Below are 21,419 nucleotides of genomic sequence, written 5' to 3'. Positions count from 1 at the left end.
ACAGGAAGTTTGGAGGACAGGGTTACTGGAGGACCATCTTCCTTCTTCCTGTCTGCAGAATGCTTCCTTAACAGCACTCCAGCAGTGGCTCTTCACCTTGGTCACTCGTGGTACACTACACCTTCTTTTATTGTTAAAAATTGAGACATAATTCACAAATCTTTAAATTCGCTCCCTTAAGAGCAGAAAATTCAGTGGTTTCAAGTATATTCACAAAGTTGTGCAACCAACACTAGGATCTAATCCCAGCATGTTCTCTCTCCAGTTGCTTTTAGCTCTCTCACATGTAGCCATATTGATCCCTCTCTGACACGCAGCACCAGCTGAGCGGGACACCCCTCAGAGGCATTACCCCCCACCCCATACCCTTCTTTTTTTTAAATTTTTTAAAAAAGATTTTAATTATTTTTTTTGAAAGACTGAGATCACAAGTAGGCAGAGAGGCAGGCAGAGAGAGGAGGAAGCAGGCTCCCCGCCGAGCAGAGAGCCCGATGCGGGGCTCGATCCCACGACCCTGAGATCATGACCTGAGCAGAGGCTTTAACCCACTGAGCCACTCAGGCACGTCTCCCCCCTCCCCATACCCATACCCTTCTGACAGGCCTGCAGGAACTGGACGGCACCCCTCTGAAGGTCTGAATTCCAGTTCTGCTGGGTTCTTCTCTCCCTGTGTATGATAACATGCCCTAGGCACCTCCCCTGCTTCCGGTGTGGAATCCTCTCTTGAGGGCTAAGTTTGGATTCTTCAACTTCTTCCATCATGTTACTCTGGGGTGGTAGCTGCTGTCTGCAATTATCCCTGTTACCTGGTGGTCACTTTTGCCTTTAAAATACCTGCTTTAGGGGGCGCCTGGGTGGCTCAGTGGGTTAAGGCCTCTGCCTTCGGCTCAGGTCATGGTCCCGGGGTCCTGGGATCCGGCGCTCTGTTCGGGTGGGGATCCTGCTTCCCCCCCTCTCTCTGCCTACCTCTCTGCCTACGTGATCTCTGTCAAATAAATAAAATCTTTAAAAAAAAAATTACCTCGGGGCACCTGGGTGGCTCAGTGGGTTGAGGCCTCTGCCTTCGGCTCAGGTCATGATCCCAGGGTCCTGGGATCGAGCCCCACATTGGGCTCTCTGCTCAGCGGGGAGCCTGCTTCCTCCTCTCTCTCTGCCTGCCTCTCTGCCTACTTGTGATCTCTGTCAAATAGATAAATAAATATCTTTAAAAAAAAATACCTCTCGTCATATTTGGTTTCTAGTCGCATCTGGACTCTGATGGATGTAAACATTCTTGTATGTACATCAGTGGAAATTAATTTCATTATTATAAAGTCATGTGTAGTTGTGGAAATGGAATTGCCAGATTAAAATTCCTTCAGAGGGGCGCCTGGGTGGCTCAGTGGGTTAAAGCCTCTGCCTTCAGCTCGGGTTGTGACCTCAGGGTCCTGGGATCGAGCTGGGCATCGGGCTCTCTGCTCAGCGGGGAGCCTGCTTCCTCCTCTCTCTCTGCCTGCCTCTCTGCCTACTTGTGGTCTCTGTTTGTAAAATCAATCAATCAATCCATCCATCCATCAATCTTTAAAATTCCTTCAGAATTTGACAAAAATGAGCCTCCAGCGAGTTTACATGAATTAAACCCTCAATAAAAGTGAGTAGGAATAAGTATTTTCTCAAGCACACACCCTAACTCTATATTACTCTTTTTTAGAAATATGAGTCTTATACTTCAAAATGGTATTTTACTTATTCATAATTTCCCCAAATTGGAAGTTAAGGTCGCTTGGCTGGGGAAGAAATAAGTGAAGTGTGGTGAATTCATACCATGCAGTAGGACCTGGGAAATAAAAGCCGAAAGTGTTTTGGTACATTAAACAACATTGATGAATCTTAAATGTATTGTACTAAGTAAAAGATAACATTCATAAGATTACACACAGTAAGATTCTATGTATGTGACTTTCCAGAAAAGGCATACTGTAGGCATGAAGAAGAGATAGTAGCTGCCAAAGGAGAAGAGTGGTGAGGTTTGATTTCAAAAGGGTAGCATGAAGGAATTTTGGGGGCTCTAATCAAACAGTTCTGTATTTTTTTTTTTTTTTTAAGATTTTATTTATTTATTTGACAGAGAGAGATCACAAGTAGATAGAGAGGCATACAGAGAGAGAGAGAGGGAAGCAGGCTCCCTGCTGAGCAGAGAGCGCGATGTGGGACTCGATCCCAGGACCCCGAGATCATGACCTGAGCCAAAGGCAGCGGCTTAACCCACTGAGCCACCCAGGCGTCCCCAAACAGTTCTGTATTTTGACTGTGGTGGTCATTACACAGACCTATGCATTTGTCAAAATTCATAAAACTACAGGGTGAATTTTTGTGTACAGAAATTTTAAAAAATTAAATCTCAATGATATCTTACATGTTTTTATTTAAGCATTTGCCTTGTTTCCATTCTGATAATGGACTTTTATATACATTTGTCATTCATTTTCACTTTATATATTGTCATTCATTATATTAGTGCTTAGTTCTGTACCCCATTTTAAAATTTTCTTTCTGTTGATTTAAAGATCTCTCTTTAAATTAATGTATCTTTTCTTTCAAATAGTAAAAATATAATTTCCTGGTTTATTTGTTTTAGCTTTTAAAAAAATAGAGCTGAGTTGATATTTTTCTAATGTATCAGATACTAAATTTATGGTTTCTATTTTTGGTGTCACAAGGTGTCACCTCTATTTTTATTAACTTGGTGTTTTATTTTAAATCTTGAATCCATGTGAATTGTACCATGTGTGATCTATGTACATAAATTTACTCCAAATTGTTAGGAAGGGATTGCTGTTTGGAATATTCCAGTTTCCTCAGTACTTTGAAATGCTACATTTATTATACTACATTCAAACATACACCTAATCATGGCTTTGTTTCCATGAAGTAGATGGCAAACTATCTTTAGTCGAGTAAAATTATGCATATTGATACTTATTAGGAATTCTTCTTTTTGAAATGTTTTGTTACTTTAGATTTTTACTTATTCCAGATGAAGTTGAGAATGCTTTTGTTAAGTACACTTGAGGTACACAAAAATCAAAGAGAAAAAGATGTATATAAAAGTTTATGAGATTCAAAAAAAAAGTTTATGAGATTCATAGTGAAATGTTTTCAAAGAATATTGATTCTCTGAAAGGGTAGATCTTCATTTATTCAATAATCTTAATGTCGCAGAGGAAAGAATATGTTTATGTAAATGAATATATATATTTTTGGACTGTTTTATGATTTATCTACAATTTTCGTTTCTTGCTTTCATGATTTTTGATGAACTAGCTTTCTTGACCCCGCCCTCGCCCCCTGGCTTTTCATTTTCTGAGAGAATCGCTGATAGTGTCAGATACAACTTTTTTTAGCATTCTTTTATTTACTTTTTTTTTTTTTTTTAGATTTTATTTAATTATTTGACAGAGATCACAAGTAGTCAGAGAGGCAGGCAGAGAGAGAGGGAGAAGCAGGCTCCCTGCCAAGCGGAGAGCTCGATGCCGGGCTCGATCTCAGGACCCTGAGACTATGACCTGAGCCGAGGCTGAGGCTTTAACCCACTGAACCACCCAGTGGCTCACGCGCCCATAAGCATTCTTTTCTTGTATTGGTTGAACCTACTTCCTAGTATTTGAAAAAGTGAACGTTACATGCAGTTTCCCTTTCCCTGTCAGCTCTAAATTGCACACTTGCACAGAGAACTCAGCTGTAATCCGTAAGCTGTGGGGAGCTATCTCAAGCGCCCCAAACTTTCTCGTGCTCGATGCAAGACTGCTCGCTGAGCCAATCTCGCACCGCGGGTAGCAGGGAAAGGTGGTTCTAACTGGTCGCACAGATTGCCCGGACTGCCAGGTTCTGCGCATGCTTGGCTCCGCCCTCTGCCTCTCTGCACTTCCTTCCACCGCTCCCTCCCCCACTTCTATTCAGGTCTCGCGTGGGAGGCGATTTCCGCGCCGCTGAGTGTCCGCGCTTTTCTGGGGCCAGTCCCTCCCAACGAGGAAGCGACAGGTGAGCCCGGGACAGCTGGACAAAGGCCGAGGTGTGGCGCCGCGCTGCCCGGGGATCGCGGGTCGGGCGTAGGGGGTCGGTGCCCAGTAGTGTGGAGGAAATCCGCGGGCCCGCCCACGGCAGGATGGGGACGTCTGCATCAAAACTAGGGGTCCGAGACCCCACGTGATCGGCCCCTGCGCGGAGCGTGCGGGGCTGTCCGCGGGGCCCCGTTCCGGAGGCCGCAGGAGGAAGACGTGTGCGCATGCACGGTGGATGTGCGGAACCCGTGGGTAGGGGACGACGCTGCGGGTTGGACGTCTACGCGTGCGCGGTGGGTCTTACGGGCGGTGGTCAGGGAAGCGGGGCGTGCCCGCCCGGGCTGTGCGGTTACCGTCGGTTCTCGGGGAGACCCGTACCCTGGCTCTCCTTTTATTCTTACTGGAGGCTGAGCTGCCCACTAGCCGTGCCCATCACTGCATCCCGATGTGCGCTGTTAATCAGTCCTGAGTTGCCCTGGCATTCACGAAGGGTCTTCAAGAATTCTCTGCTTTTGTCTTATTTAATGGCAAAAGAAAAAACAACAACAAAAAAAAACCCTCTTGAAGGTTAGAGACTTTTTCAGTATCACCCTGTTAGTGGCGAAGACAAAGTGTCTCCTGACTCATGAGAGAGAACTGTCTGCTTTTACACGCAACGAAAAGCAAATTACATTAAAAAGATCCTTTTGAAAAATGGCAACAAGCATACAGAAATTGAAACCTAGACCTTTCCTTAAAGCACTGATTTTTATAGCTTTCTGCGGAATCACTAACCAAGGGTTTAGTAACTGTAGGGAAATTGATAAACAGTTTAGTCCGGAATATTTTTTGAACAGTTTTGGTGAAGAGTTAATGTTATTTCACTGGGTGTGTTGTTTGGTCTAAACTAGTTTATTTAAAAATTTGTGTGTGTGTGAGCATCAGGGGAGGTTTAAACTGTTAAATCCTCAGGGAGCAAATATTTATATTTACCCAGTGAAAAACGTTATGCCCAGGAGCTACTACATGATAATATAAGAGTCATGTTACATAGGGGGAGTTTCAGCATCTGAAGGTCGGAGGTACTGACATTCTTCCTGTCTATTGGATGTGTGTAGTTTTTTAGGGCAGGAGGATTCTGGAGCTGCTAGGCACGCCAGATCTTCCATGGCCCCTCCCCTCTTGTAACCCAGCACATCTTCAGAGTTGTCTGCATTTATCCAAGACAGCAGAAAATGAACAAATCTCAGGTAAGTTATTTGTTCATTCCCCACTTTTTTTTTTTTTTTACAGTGTACTTTGTGTGATTTGTAGGAGTCCACATGTTAAGATGGGGAAAATTAGTAATTGATAAAAGTCTAACTTTACAGAAAATATAAAGTAACAGATCAGGAGCAAGGCCAGGTTGGCTTATAGATATATACTGATCATTATATACCTTAGAGTTTCTAAGCTGATCCACAAATATGTCTCTGCTGTTTCTGATAACCATGGAAAAAGGAAGACACTGTATTTTGAATACAGACAGACCTTTTTTTCTTAAACACAAACACTTCTTGAAAGGTCTAATGGTCTTAACATAGGGACACATAGTGGATAACCTTCCAGTGAGAGCCCTGAAAGGAGTGCCTAAAGCTATTCCTTACTGAGAGTAATAGGATCCAAGAGATAGTTAAAGTAGTGAATTTTATAATTGTCTTATTTGGTCCTGCTATAAAAGCTGGTATGTTCAGAGGAATGAATGGCCTGCATGCCTGTTTCAAAAACTCTCCGTGAGGACTTTAGCCAGCTTGTGTATTTAAGTTGCACAGTCAATGGTTCAGAGATAAATTCTGTGGTAAGTGTGTCTGAGCTTCCTAGTCAAATTCTTCCCATTGAATTCTGTCCTGGTCTTTCCCCTCTGCTATAGGGATCTATCCAGGTAAAGGTGGCCAAGATTTAATTGTAATTGCTTTCCTTGGAGAACTGCTGCATTACTCTACTGCAACTCCTGGGGCAAGTCGTCTTTGTCCACTTCTGGTATCAGTCTTCTGATGGCTCTTTCGTGGAGTCTTCCTCATTGAGCCCTATGGTTTAGATCCAATTTTCCATCCTTTGTCTACTAGCTTTATCATCATATCAATACACACACGTTGAAAAGATAGGTAGGGAGTTGAATAGTACTGTTCATTGTTTTGAATACTTCTAGAAATGTATAAATTATCTTCATGTATAGGCAATGGATATTTTCCCCCTCAATTGACCAGTAATTTGAGATCTATTCATACGTAGTTTATCCCTTTTAATGCTCTACTTTTCACACTGTATGGGTACACTATATTCTAAATACTGTATTTTATGGATAGGCACTTAGGTAATTTCCACTTTTCATTAATATAAATGCTGCTGTGAATATCCTTGTTCTCTCTGCATAGATGCAAGTGTATCTCTGCATAGATGCAAGTGTATCTCCAGACTCTGGAGCAGTGCTTCTCAAAGTTAGGTTCCTGGGCCAGAAATGGCAGTATCACCTTGAAAGTCATCAGAAATGCAGATTTTTATGTATGCTGCCAGACCTTCTGGAAGAAAAATTTGGGGGGCGAGGCCCAGCAATCCATATTTTTAACAAGGTGTGCATATGATACTGATACACATCAAGTTTAAGAACTACTGCTCTATAGTCCAATGATTAGTATTTTTGAGTTACAGGATATAAGCATTTCTAATTTTTCTAGGTAAACTTATTCATTAGAAGACTACTTTTCCTCTCTCCTCTCCAGATATAAAAAGTATTTTTATACTAAGGGGTGAAAAACTTTAATTTCCATTTTTCTGGTTGTTGAGTTTTTTTGACTTTCATAAATCTGGCTTTTTAAGTTCTTTCAGACTATTGAGTTTTATAAGAATTCTTATGTATTTTAGATGGTAATCTTTTTTTTTTTTTTTAAGATTTTTAAAATTTATTTGACAGAGATCACAAGTAGGCAGAGAGGCAGGCAGGCAGAGAGGGGAAAGCATGCTCCCTGCAGAGCAGAGAGCCGGATTCAGGGCTCCATCCCAGGACCCTGGGATCATGACCTGAGCCGAAGTCAGAGGCTTTAACCCACTGAGCCACCCAGGCGCCCCTACGTGGTAATCTTTCATGATAATTTTTACCAGTTTTCTTCTCTCCATATGCTTTGTCTTTTAATATAATAGTATTATTTCTGGAAATTTTACATTGTGATACACCCCTTTTTGCCTCTTGTATTTTTTATTCTTGTTTTCCTGACCCGAGGGGCCTGATGACATTTTTCTGTATTCTGTCTTTTTTCTAATAAGACTTTTCTTTAATATTTAGTACCTTAATCTAGAATTTTTTTTAGTATAATGTGATGAGGGGATCTGATTTTATATTTGAGCATCTCTAAAAAATAAGCAGAACAATGAAAGGACTAACACAATGCATGTGAGTGGGAATGCCTGCCGTGTTTCTTCTCCATTATGCATGTTGCTGACTTTGGACTGGGGGTGGTTTATCATGTTCACAAAGTAGCCTGGGAGTCTTATTTTATTGAAAATTAGAATAATTTTTCCAAATGCTTTCTTAACATTTTATGGGAATGATGATATAATTTTTCTTTTTAGATCCATGATATTTCCATATTTCTTAAAAACTAATCTTTATTTTTTAAAAGAAGCCCTACTTGGTCAAAGAGTGCTACTCTTTTGCTGATCACTGTAATTCTGTTTGTCAGTATTTTTTCCCATAAACTTGTCTACAGTATTCTTAATCATTTAAAAAACATTTAATTTGATTTCACTCATATGTGTAATTTAAGAAACAAAAGAGATGAATATATGGGAGGGGGAAAAAGGAGAGGGAAATAAGCCATAAGAGACTCCTAAGGACAGGACAAACAGGGTTGATGGAGGGAGGTGGTAGGGATAGACTATATGGGTGATGGTATTAAAGAAGGCACTTGTGATGAGCACTGGGTGTAGTATGCAAGTGATGAATCACTGAATTCTGCTCCTGAAACCAGTATTGCACTGTATGTTAACTAACTAGAATTTAAATAAAAATTTGGAAAAAATACTTAATTTGTTCCTTATTATTCCTAATGTCTTTTCTGATTTTTTTGGACTAATATTTATCACAGATAGTATTTTATTCTTCAGGGAGCCAGCTTTTGGTTTTACTGATTTTCACTGTTTTTTTCCCTTTAAAAAAAAAAAAAAAAAAAAGATTTGGAACGCCTGGGTGGCTCAGTGGGTTAAAGCCTCTGCCTCCTGCTCAGGTCATGATCTCAGGGTCCTTGGATCAAGCCCCACATCGGGCTCTCTGCTCAGCAGGGAGCCTGCTTCCTCCTCTTTCTCTCTCTGCCTGCCTCTCTGCCTGCTTGTGATCTCTCTCTGTCAAATAAATAAATAAAATCTTTTTAAAAAATAAAATAAATAAGTAAATCTTAAAACAAAACACAAAAAACTCTTCGGATTTAACTTGGTTTTACCAATATCCTAAGGAGTCTTAAGTAAACAGTATTTTAAGTAGGAAACCACAAATTTTTAAATAGTTTGGTATACTATTTCTTTGCTTATAAACATATATCAACTGGTTTCTTTTATAGGAAACCTGATGAGTTTATCACATCAAGCATTACATAATCTAGAACAAGAGCTAATTACCTTCTGACTAAAGTACTCTATGTAACAATTGCAAATATCAAAGGTATTTACTGGCTAATATTGCTACAAAATTTGAAACAAAATATGTTTACTGGATTGTTTTTCAGATTGTAGCTGCTCCTTAAGGATTTCCTGTAAATAAAAGCTCCTAAGCAATTCATGTAGGGCTTAGTTTAGATCAGTAGTTTTTTTCTGGTTATCATCACCCCCCACGCCCCACCCTCCTGCAGTTGCCCCATATTATTAAAAACACTAAGTGCCTGGGATATATGCGTCAGAAAGACAGTGATTGAGTAATTTCAAATAACGTGGAGTTCTTCGTGTAAAAAAGACTTTTTAAAAAATTTTTAATTTTTTTATTAACATATAATGTATTATTAGCCCCAGGGGTACAGGTCTGTGAATCGCCAGGTTTATACACTTCGCAGCACTCACCATAGCACATACCGTCCCCAATGTCCGTAACCCAAACACCCTCTCCCTACCCTCCCCAACCCTCAGTTTGTTTTGTGAGATTAAGAGTCTCTTACGGTTTGTCTCCCTCCCGATCGCATAAAAAAGATGTTTTGTGGTCACAATTACTTCAAAAAGTAATTCTATCCAATTAACCTGGCATGTCATGCTTTAGCAATTAGAGAACCATGGTTTTGACACCTGGCAGTTTATAAGTTAGTCAGATATGAAATGCTAAACGATGTGAACAGCTCTTCTCTCTTTGGAGTGCTGCAAAATTCCAGGTTGACTTTATTTTTCAGGTGACATCTTAAGCCCACTTTATAGCATACTAAGTCATAAAGGACAAATCCAAGGAAGGTAATACCTTTCCTAAGTTACAAAACTGTAGCAAATTAATACAGTACTCTTTAATACAATAAAATCCTTTGGTGTTACTGTTGTTGGAGTTATGTATTACTTTAGTAATAATTTTCACCCCCAAAATGTCATTTAAGTACCAAACAAAACACTGTGGTTTTTAATGGTGGTTTATAACAGAACAAGTTATTTTGTACAAATCAATATCTTTTAAAACTGTAAAATTTTTCTTTTTTTTAAGATTTTACTTAGAGAGTGCAAACGAGTGTTCACACAAGCAGGGGGAAGAGGCAAAGGCAGAGGGAGAAGCAGACTCCCTGCTCAGTGGGGAACCTGATGTGGGGCTTGAACCAAGGACCCTGAGATCATGACCTGAGCTAAAGTCTGATGCCTAACCAACTGAGCCACCCAGGTGCCCCTATAATTTCTCTCTCTTTTTTAAAGCATTCCCTAATGCAAGCTCTTTAGGTTTACTGTAGCAAGATAATTATATGTATTTAAGTGGCTCAGCTTTGTTCTGGGGTTAGTCCAAAGCCGGGAAGAGTACTAGTGCATGAAAAGCTTTACAGTTCTGCATTAAAGGAGATGTAATATGCCAATATGATTTTCCAGGTACTTTTCAGAAATTGCTAAATTTTCACATAAATATTAGAATCCTCAGGTATTAGATGGGCATTTCAGATAATACTGCTTTCGGATGATCCCTTTTATTTAGAAATCTGCCACCTCTTTGTTTTGATCAAAAGTCATACAGCTTTTCTTCAGCTTATTAAAAAAAATCCTACCTAAAATATATTTTTGATTTTTAAATAACAAGTATATTGCCAGCTTGCAGAGATGTGGGAAGTGGGTGTATCGTATAACAGCTTTCATCCTCATTTCTCTTACAAACCCTTCCACTGCCTTTGGTGTCTTCATGCTCCCTCTTGCTGAAGCTGCCAAGTCTCAATCTCAGCATTGAATTGATGTATTACCCATTCCATTGTTTCTTGGCCTTTATTGGCATTTGAAGGTACCATGCTTGCCGTCAGACCTTCAAGATAACTGCTAAGACTGACTCCTTCCACAGTGATCACAGCTTCTTGAGTCAAAATGGTTTTTTCTGGGTCCTGAGGATGTGGTTTGTGTATAAATTGCAGAAACCGTATTTGTAAGTGAAATATTAGTGGATTTAAGTTCCGTCATTTGCTCTGCAGGATCAAGTACAGAGTGTTCTTGCACAAATGTTTTAGTTCTTGCTGTGATATGAGATTTCACAATGGAAGGCAGCACTCTGTGCTGAGAAGTCTTTGGCTGTACAACTTTCCCGAGTATCTATGTGTCTGTCCAGTACATCACCTCCAACCACACTTGGGTCCATGGGGTTTGGGTCTTTCTGCATTGCAGCTGTAATAGTTTCCAATGGGCGGTCAAAGACCTGGTCTAAAGTCCAGATCTTCATGGTGCCGGCCACTTGCACAATGTCCCTGGTGTTCACTTTTATTCTTTCTTTTAAAGATTTATTTTATTTATCTGAGAGACAGAACATGAGTGAGCGGATGGAAGGAGGGAGAGAACTGCAAGCAGACCAACTGAGCACAGAGCCCAACATGGACCTGATCCCACAACCCTGGGATCATGACCTTAGCCTAAACCAGGAGTTGGACGCCTAACCAGCTGTGCCACCCAGGCGCCCCTTATTTCTCATTTCTTACCACATCAAGGATGTCCCCTTCTGTTCCTTCTTATCTAAAGTTTTTCTTGTTTTCATGAGTGCCTATTAAATTTTATTAAATGGTTTTGAACATCTATTGAAATCATCATATGATTTATCTCCTCTATTTTCTTAGTTGGTAAATTATATTAATTTTTAAATGTAAAACAAACTAGATATTCTTGAAAGAAACTGAGCTGGGCCATGGTATTCTTTCTATATATTCCTGGCTTTAGTTTGGTAATACATTGTTTGGGATTTTTATATTTGTGTCCCTCATGAGAAAGAAAGACCAGTAAGTGTTTTGGGAGGGGAGAGGGGGGAAGATATGTTCTTGTTAGGATTTAGTATTTAATATCAGGAATATGTTGAATTTATAACATGAATTCTGAGTATTTCCTCTTGCTTTCTCTACAATATGTTTTATTTTGTTGCTACTTCTTAGGTTTTTCATTCATATGTGAGGCCATCTGTGCCTGGAGTTGCCTTCATGGGAATATTTCTTTCTTCCTGTCTCTCTTTTGTTAAGGAAGCTCTGTTCCCCAACTTGGGGCTTGAACTCATAACCTTGAGATTGAGAGTCACGTGTTCCATCAACTGAGCCAGCCAGGCACCCTAATGGGAAGATTTTAACATTTTAGTTGCAATTTCCTTAATAGACATCTGACATTAGATTTTCCTTTCTTTTCTTTCCTTTTCTTTCTGTCTGTCAGTCTTTCTTTCTTTCTGCCTGTCTTTTGTAGGCTCCATGTCTGCAGTGGAGCCCAGCGCAGGGCTCGAACTCATGACCCTGAGATTGAGACTTGAGCCAGGATCAAGAGTCGGACCCTCAGGGCACTTGGGTGGCTCAGTGGTTAAGCCTCTGCCTTTGGCTCAGGTCATGATCCCAGGGTCCTAGGATCGAGCCCCACATCTGGCTCTCTGCTCAGCAGGGAGTCTGCTCCCCACCCCGCCCCCACCGCCCCCACGGCCTCTGCCTGCCTCTCTGCCTACTTGTGATCTCTGTCGATCAAATAAATAAATAAAATCTTAAAAAAAAAAAGTCGGACACTCAACCAATTGAGCTACCCAGGTGCCCCTAGAATTTCTTTTTTAAAAAGTAAATTTTGAGGGGCGCCTGGGTGGCTCAGTGGTTTAAGCCGCTGCCTTCGGCTCAGGTCATGATCTCAGGGTCCTGGGATCGAGCCCCACATTGGGCTCTCTGCTTGGCAGGGAGCCTGCTTCCCTCTCACTCTCTCTGCCTGCCTCTCTGCCTACTTGTGATCTTTCTCTGTCAAATAAATAAAATCTTTAAAAAAATAAAAAATAAAAAGTAAATTTTGATAGTTTCTTTCTTTGAAAGTGAACTTTTCCCCCAAATTTTCAAATTTATTGGCCCATAATTTCTTCACTATATTTTCATAGACCATAGGAACTGTATAGAGATGTTGTTTTCATGCCAGAAATTAACGAGTGAGCCTTTCTTCTTTATAACTTGATCAGTTTTGGCAAAGAATTATCAAGGTACAGACTTGGTCTGTCTTTCTACCGTATGTAGATTTTTTTAATTTGTTAATATCTGATCTGTAACGTCTTGCTGTAACTTCCTCTTTTACTTTGAAAAAGGTAGAGACTTAACTGATTTTTTAACTTTTCTTATATATACTATTAAGGATTTATTTTTTTCTAAGCATAACTTCTTAGATGTGTGTCACAGGTTTTGGTATATCGTATTTTGATAATTCACTTAAAAATATTCTGTAATCTAGGGGTACATGAGTGTTTCGGTAGGTTCAGTGTCCAACTCTTGGTCTTGGCTCAGTTCATGGATTGCTCTGCATGTAGGGCCCCACGCTCAGTGGGGAGTCTACTTGAGATTCTCCCTCTGCCCCTCCCTACCCACTTGCACGTGAGGGTGTTCTCTCTCTCAAATAATAAATAAATAAAAATCTCTGATCTCTACTTAGAAATATATTTCTTAAGTAAATATAACAAGATATGTATCTTAATCTCTAAACATTGTGAAATTTTCTAGTTAATCTTTTTCTTACTGGTATGTTAAACACTGCAAAAAGAATGTTCTCTATATGATATCAAATCTTCGAAGCTGTGGAAATCTGCTTTGTGTAATTTGGAATTGTGTCTGGTACACAATTTAAGTACAGAAGGTATGTGTGAATCTGAAAAGTGTGTTTGTGTGTGTGTGTGTAAATATATTTTGCAGTTTGGGACTGCATTTTCTCTGGAGGTAATTACCATTTCCTTTCTTTCTGGCTGCTTTTAAGGTTTGTCATTTGTATTCAGTCTTTCTCATAGTTCTTATTTCTCTTTTTGAAACTCTCAATCTGTCCATCTTTTTCCCTTCATCATTTTTTAAAAATTATAGTTGACACACAGTGTTACATTAGTTTCAGGCATATACTATGGCGATTCAACAAGTCTTTTTCTTTATTATTTTAACCATAGTCGTTAAATCTGTCAGATAATTCCAATATCTGGAGCTCCCTGTGTCCTAAGCTTAAATTTTTAGAAGAAATTTATTAGGGACGCCTGGGTGGCTCAGTGGGTTAAAGCCTCTGCCTTCAGCTCAGGTCATGATCCCAGCTGGGCTCCTGGGATCAAGCCCCACATCTGGCTCTCTGCTTGGCAGGGAGCCTGCTTTCTCCTCTCTCTCTACCTGCCTCTCTGCCTATTCTGTGACATCTGTCTGTCAAATAAATAAAATCTTTAAAAAAAAAAATACTAGACCATTCATTTGGCAAATATTTTTTGAAAACCTTTAGTGGATTGTTTTAAGTATTTAACAAAATAACCTGCTTTTCTGAACCTGTTTGGAACCTGAAGTGTTCTGGATGGACATGCTGAATTGCTTTTTTTTTTTCCTGAATTACTCTTAATAGACTGTTATGAATTGAGTTTGCAAGTGTTTTATTTAGAATATATGTATCAAAATTAAATAGAAACTGTTTTTGAACAATTTTTTTTAAAGATTTTATTTATTTATTTGACAGACAGAGGTCACAAGTAGGCAGAGAGGGAGGCAGAGAGAGAGGAAGGGAAGCAGGCTCCCCGCTGAGCAGAAAGCCCGATGTGGGGCTCGATCCCAGGGCTCGATCCCAGGACTCTGGGATCATGACTGGAGCCGAAGGCAGAGGCTTTAACCCACTGAGCCACCCAGGCGCCCCTGAACAATATTTTGTTACTAAATTTATAACGGTTCACAGATATTTTTTATGGTATGGAGTGTTTAAATTACATGGGTTGTTGGAGGGTGCCTGGGTGGCTCCGTTAGTTAGCATCTGCCTTTGGCTCAGTTCTTGATCTCAGGGTCCGGGGACCAAGCCCTTCATTGGGCTCACTGCCCAACAGGGAGTGTGCTTCTCCCTTTGCCCCTTCCCCTGCCTGTGTGTGCTCTCTCTCTCAGATAAATAAATCTTTTAATATAAATAAATAAATAACATGGGTTGTCACTTAATGTTGGCTAGATTTTTAATCCTGAAAATATCTGAAATTGTTTTTTCCATGGTAGATCTTCAAGGCCTTCAATTGATTTTTAAATATTTTAAAATCCTATTTCTGTTTATTGGGCTATACACTGATTTTCTACCTTTTTCTAAATCTATTTTGGTAGTCCTTAATGCTTCGACCCAAAGCATCAGTTTCTTTTGGGATATCATACAGTATTTTCTTTAGGAAAACAAAATATATTTTATGGAGATTTGAGTGTATCTCCTATATTTTCATAGATACATGACTGTGTCTTAAAGTGTCCTCATATTTATAGTTGTATTTTCTTTTCTTTCTTTTTTCTTTTAATTTATTGATTTCACAGAGAGAGAGAGCACAAGCAGGGAGAGCAGCAGAGGGAGAGGGAGAAGCAAGTTCCGCTATTAGCAGGGAGCCCAATGTGGGGCTCGATCCTAGGACCCTGGGATTATGTCCTGAGCTGACGCTTAACCAACTGAGCCACCCAGGCACCCCTATAGTTGTATTTTCTTTAAGTGATTGACTTTTCCGATATTTGGTGCCAAAAAAGAGAAATGATTTCTTTCTTGAAGAATCATCTTTGCTCATTTCATTCTTTTAGCCCTCAATGTTACCTTATCTGCTGTGAATTAAGTTAAACCACTTTAATTTTGCTTATGTATTTTTTAAAGAATTTTTTGTTCATCTGAGAGAGAAAGAGGAGCAGGAAAGGGGCAAAGGGAAAGGAAGAAGCAGACCCCACCAAGCAGGGAACCCGACATGGGGCTGGATCCCAGGACCCTGAGATCATGACCTGAGCCCAAGGCAGATGCTTAAGTGATTGAGCCACCCAGGTGCCCCTATTTTGCATATATACTTTTTGCAGTGTATTTGATATTTGCCCACTGTTTTGTTTTCAAATATTCTTGATGTTGCAAATAACCGGTTTTGTTTTCAAATCACTTATGTCACCCATTGGTAAGAAATTTAGCACATTCATATGCCATCTTATACTTTAGGTTTGTTTTTTGTTTTATGATCTTGTTTACTGAATATCCTAGTATAACATCATTAATATTTTGTGTGTTCTACTTTGTTACAATTTTTGTCGTACACTCAGTTTCTTGTTGTACTGCTGGTCAAATTTACTTTCTTTTTTTCCTAATTTGGTAAATTGTTGCTTTCTAGTTTTGATTATGAAGACAGTACTGTTATAATAGTCTGTATTTCTCTGTTAACATATCTTCGTTGAGTAATGTTTTATCATCAGGATCTTTCATTGTTAATTTCTTCCCTTTCATCCAAACTAGAAAAGAATGTCAGAATGATACTACATTTCCACATCACTTCCAAATTAGTGCCTTGGTTTTGCTGTTGTATTTCAGAATCTTTTGTTTTAGTCTGTTAGTTTTATGAATAGTATATCATCAATATTATGCCAGGAACTTAGTGTGTATTATAAGTTCCAAAAAGTATTTTTTTGTCAGTTAATTAAGATAAGCTGTATATAACAAGTGTCAAGCTTGATGAATTTTTACGTGTGTGTGTATGTGTGCACACGCACGCACACACACCCCCGTGTAATTACCACCTAGTATCCCAGAAGTTTCTCTAGTACTTGATGTTCATTTTACTTCGACATCTGTTACCATTGATTAGTTTTGCTTCCACTCAGTATCGTATGTGTGAGATTCATCCATTTTACTGAGTGTATCAGTTTTTCTTTTATCTTTGTTACGTATGCCACTATATAACCATACTGCAGCTTTATTTCTCCATTCTGTTGATGGGCTCTTTTGGACTGTTTCCAGGTTTTGAGTAATAAACAAAACTGCTGTGAACATTTCCTATGGACCCTTTGGTTGACAAAACACATGTTCCTATTGGATATATAACTAGGGGAGGAATTAATACATATAGCTTTAAATAGAAATTCCCTAATATTTTCCCAAGGTGTATGTACTTGCTTATCCTCCCACTGGCAAGGTATGAATGTTCCAGTTTCATATTTTTGCCAGTATCTCTATTTGGTATTTTCTGAGTTTTTCATTTCATACATCCCAGTGTGTGTGTCAGTTGTGGTTATCATGTGAGAGTTAGGTTCCGGGTAGTTGGTAGATACTAGATAGGGGCATGAAGGAGCTTCTCAGTTTCAGTAATGTTTTATTTCTTGATCTAAATGCTGGTTTTATGCATGTGTTCACTGTGTGAAACTACACGGAGCCATTTGTACTCCAAGGTTCACGTTTGTGTTGTTTCTATATATATTCATACTTCAACAAATTTACAAAAATCACAGAGTTGACAATGACAAATTGTTTATCTAAAGAAGTCTCAAAGATATCATTAAGCTAAAACCAGGAGTCAGAATACTTTTTTCATATACGGAGGTCAGAATTCTTCAGCATGTTTCCTTCCCTTTTTTTTTTTTTAATAAGAGAGAAAGAGAGTGTGCACACATGTAAGCATGTGCATGATTAGGGGAGGGGCAGAGGGAAAGTGAGAAAGAGAATCTCTAGTGGACTCCCCACTCAGCGTGGAGCCTGATGCAGGGCTTGATCTCACGACCCTGAGATCATGACATGAGCCAAAATCAGGAGTCAGATGCTTAACAGACCCAGCCACCCAGGCGCCCCTAAATCGAACACTTTGTATATTTCACCATTAAGTGTAATATTTGCTGTAGGTATATATGAAAGTCCATTATCACACTAGGGAAATTTCTTTTTAGTTTGCCAAGAGTTTTTTTTTTTTTTAATCATGGTTTTGTGTATATACTCAGATGATCTTATTATCATCTCTTAGTTTTTAAAACTATTCATTCTTACTTGAATTTCCACCTTCAGGAAATTCCTTCATGGCCTGTTCTTTCTCTGTTTTCCAGTTAAAAAGTGATTTTTGCTCACCTTGCATTCTTGATTATTTTCTTACTTCTTTTTTTTTTTTTTTTTATTTTATTTATTTGACAGAGAGAAATCACAACTAGGCAGAGAGGCAGGCAGAGAGAGAGGAGGAAGCAGGCTCCCCGCGGAGCAGAGAGCCCGATGTGGGGCTCGATCCCAGGACCCTGAGATCATGATCTGAGCCGAAGGCAGAGGCTTTAACCCACTGAGCCACCCAGGCGCCCCATTTTCTTACTTCTTTATTCTCTTACTTCTCTGAGAGCTTTCTGATTCATTGTTGGTGATGTCAAACGCTACCAAATTATTAATGTTTGTCAAATCTTTATTTTTATTCTAGACCTACTGTATTATGTTTCACATTTAAGATATATCCTGTTAAAATACAGTGTCCAGTTTATTTTTTCCTTGCTTATTTGGTGATACTTGCGTTTATGCAGCTATTTTTGCATATACTCTGAGGAAACTTCTTTCTGCCGATGATTGGCGGCCATGTTCTATCACTCTGTCTGCTTATCAATTCCCTATTTGTTTCACAGCTTTTGTGATAGTAGTTTATCTAAGTAGTGGTTTTTGTCCTTTAGCTTTCCCTTTACATTTTTGGGAGAATTGGTCTATAAAGAGAAACCTAGTCACATAATTTTTATATACACTCAGATCTCTTCTCTGCCTCCCCTTTCTTTGAAACAGTGAGTCGTAAAGTAGAGGCATGCACTCCAGATGACATCCCAAACAATCCAGTTGGTATCTTCTCTGTGTTCTACAGGTATTTCAAGTGTAACAGTTCCAAAATCTTCCCTTCTCATTTTCTACACGTGCTAATTATGGGCTCTAAATTGAAGACTTCGAACCTAGAATGTGTATTGCAGTGAAATAAAATATTAAGCTATCTTTTTACTTTTTAAAGTTGAGGAAAAATAAAGCTTGTCACAAAATATATTGATAGTTTATTTCTATAATTCGTAAATACAAACTTCTGTAGTACTTAGAAATACTCTCTAAGGTTGGTGGTGATCATGTGTTTTGGAGACTTGGTCTGAAATTACTCTCTAATCCATTCCATGGCTTTCTTTCTTCATGGCCCTTTCTGTCCTCACAGCACCAGCTGTTTCTCAACATTTCCTGTGCTGTTTGCTCTCTGCTCATTTCCCAAATGTGCTAGAGGAGCCCTCCCTTCACATGTCGCATGGAGTTGTTTTCGTGAACAGCACAGCATTACTGTTTGTCCCATAGCTGTTCTTCAGTGAAGCTCAAAATAGAACTAATTTTCTTCCTCATTTCTTTCAGTCTGTCTGCTGTGTACTCTCACCTTAGCAATCATAACATACTACCGCATGTTTTCTTACCATATTATTGCTACTTGAATCCAAGAACAATTTTAATAATCTTAGCATTTCTAAGAACTGGAATTGTTCCAGATACAGTTTGCGACTTGGTCATTTTTTACATGAATAGTACCTTAAGGCAATGGCATAGTATTTCCGTTATGGTTTCTCATCTTCCCTCAAAGTATAAAGTCAGATGTTTTGCAAACTATTTTGGTAATCCTGGTAAGGATTGGTTCCCATATTGCTTTTTCCATGTTACCCAATTCTGAACATTTCAGATTGAACAGAAATTCCAGGGATCAGTATCATTTAAGGATGTGACTGTGGGCTTCACCCAGGAAGAGTGGCAGTACCTGGATTCAGCTCAGAGGTCCCTGTATAGAGATGTGATGCTGGAGAACTACAGTAACCTTGTCTCACTGGGTAAGGTCTGGTTTTTGTAATTCTAAATAGCATGTTCTCATTCATGCTGGACCGCAGGATCCAGGCCTTCTGGTCTGAATCCTCAACTGTTTTGCTTTGTCAGGGTATTGTGTTACCAAACCAGAAGTGATCTTCAGGCTAGAGCAAGGAGAAGAGCCATGGATACTGGAGGAAGAATTCCCAAGCCAGAGCTTCCCAGGTGAGTTAATGGACACTGCACAGATGAACATCAAGGCATTTAGTATTTTCCCATGATTAATCCAGAGGTTGACAACTTTGAGGTATTTTTTCAAGAATATCTCTTTAGAAGTCTTGATCCTGGGAACTGACTGGGAATACTGGTTTTTGAACCAAATCTCCAGAAACTGCTCTTATTTTTGATTCACTTTTTGAATATTTACCATTCTTACATCTATCAGAAGACCAGTCTTTGCCTACCTTATTTTTACTGTTGTTTTTTTCATTCCTTTGTTTCTCAAAGCAGTTTGAGTTGCCTGCCTTACCGTCATCAGGCATTCTTTCATATGCTCATTTTTTGACTCAGATAATTTTTGAGTAGTTGCTATTATTTACATGTCAATGGGCTTATACAAATAGCAGTAACAGTCAACAAATACATGAAAAGATGGTCAGCATTACTAAATGTCAGGGAAATGCAAATCAGAACCACACATCACACCATTTAGAATGGCTAGTACCAAGAAGAGAAGAGATAACAAGTTCTGGGAAGAATGCGGAGAAATAGGAATGCTTGTGCACTGTTGACTGTGATGTAAATTGGTTCAACTACAATAGAAAACAGTATAGAGATTCCTCAGAAAGTAAAATATAGAAGTATCCTGTATGATCCAGTAGTTGCACTTGAGAAGGCACCCAGAGGAAATGAAAACAGGCTGTCAAAGAGAGAATGTGCACGCTGGTGTTTATCACAGTATGATTCACAATAGCCAGATACGGAAATGACCTTAGGTTCCTGTCAGTGGATGAATAGCTAAATAAAATAGGTATGTGTGAGTAATAAACACTATTTAGCCATGAGAAAGGACATTCTGCCACTTCCAAAACGGGTGAACCTTGAGTGATTTTATGTCAAGTGAGATAAGTCTGACAGAGAAAGGCAAGTATTGCATGTTGTCACTTGTATCTGGAATCTAGAAAAGCCGAATTTGTTATAAACATGAGTAATGTGGTGGTTACCCGGAGGAGAGGGGTTGCGAGAAAGAAGAGATGTTGTTTAAGTGTATAAAAGTGTAATGAGTAGTAAATAAGCCCTAGAGGGGTGCCTGGGTGGCTCAGTCATTAAGCATCTGCTTTCGGCTGGGGTCATGATCCCAGGGTCCTGGGATCGAGCCCCACAGCGGGCTCTTTGCTCAGTGGGAAGCCTGCTTCTCCCTCTTCTACTTCCCCTGCTTGTGTTCCCTTTATTGCTGTGTCTCTGTCAAATGAATGAATACCATCTTTTAAAAAAAAAGAAATAAATAAGCCCTAGAGATGCTATATATCATATAATGGATATAGACAATATTTTGTTACAATAATCAAACTTACTGAGACACTAGAACTTAATTATTCTAATTACTAATAAGAAGTGGTAATTATGTAACATAACAGGTGTAATTGTTGGTACAGTGGCAATTACACAGCATAAAAATGTATCAAATTAACAGATTGTACACTGTAAATTTGTGCAGTTATATTTCAAATATAAATTTAAAAGGTGGCACTAAAATCAGATACTTTTGTGTATTAAAGCCCTGTAGCGGTAAAAATTACCCTAGAATTAGAGCAAAGTTAAGTCGACTGTGCTACTCTAAGAAGAGTCATAGGGAAAACCTTAAGGAGCTCGCCATCAAAGCAGAATTTTAGGGGCGCCTGGTGGCTCAGTGGGTTAAGCCTCTGCCTTCAGCTCGGGTCATGATCTCAGGGTCCTGGGATTGAGTCCTGCATCGGGCTCTCTGTTCAGCAGGGAGCCTGCTTCCCTCTCTCTCTCTGCCTACTTGTGATCTCTCTCTCTGTCAAATAAATAAATAAAATCTTTTTTAAAAAAAAACAGAATTTGAATGAGATGATTGTGTGAGCTGTGAGGATCCTGCCTCTTCACAGCAGGGGTAATAGCAGCTACTAAGCCAATGAGGAGGAATGTGGTGTTTCT

General features: G+C 39.4%; 1 protein-coding gene and 1 pseudogene across 1 annotated transcript in view; one reads left to right on the top strand and one right to left on the bottom strand.

The window, feature by feature from the left end:
* The first annotated feature begins 3,883 nt into the window (after positions 1–3,883).
* The window catches only part of LOC123955282 (zinc finger protein 33B-like), a 33,542-nt gene continuing 16,006 nt past the window's right edge, over positions 3,884–21,419 (top strand). The window contains 4 exon segments of the mRNA XM_046027145.1: positions 3,884–4,020; positions 5,138–5,269; positions 19,123–19,267; positions 19,371–19,466. Coding sequence (XP_045883101.1) covers positions 5,255–5,269; positions 19,123–19,267; positions 19,371–19,466 — 256 coding nt within the window. The 5' untranslated portion in view covers positions 3,884–4,020; positions 5,138–5,254.
* On the bottom strand, positions 10,299–11,003 carry LOC123955283 (annotated as a pseudogene).

This window comes from Meles meles, chromosome 13 (assembly GCF_922984935.1).
Source record: "Meles meles chromosome 13, mMelMel3.1 paternal haplotype, whole genome shotgun sequence".
Taxonomy (NCBI): domain Eukaryota; kingdom Metazoa; phylum Chordata; class Mammalia; order Carnivora; family Mustelidae; genus Meles; species Meles meles.
The sequence above is the reverse complement of the archived record's forward strand: the minus strand, read 5'-3'. Positions and strand labels throughout refer to the sequence as shown.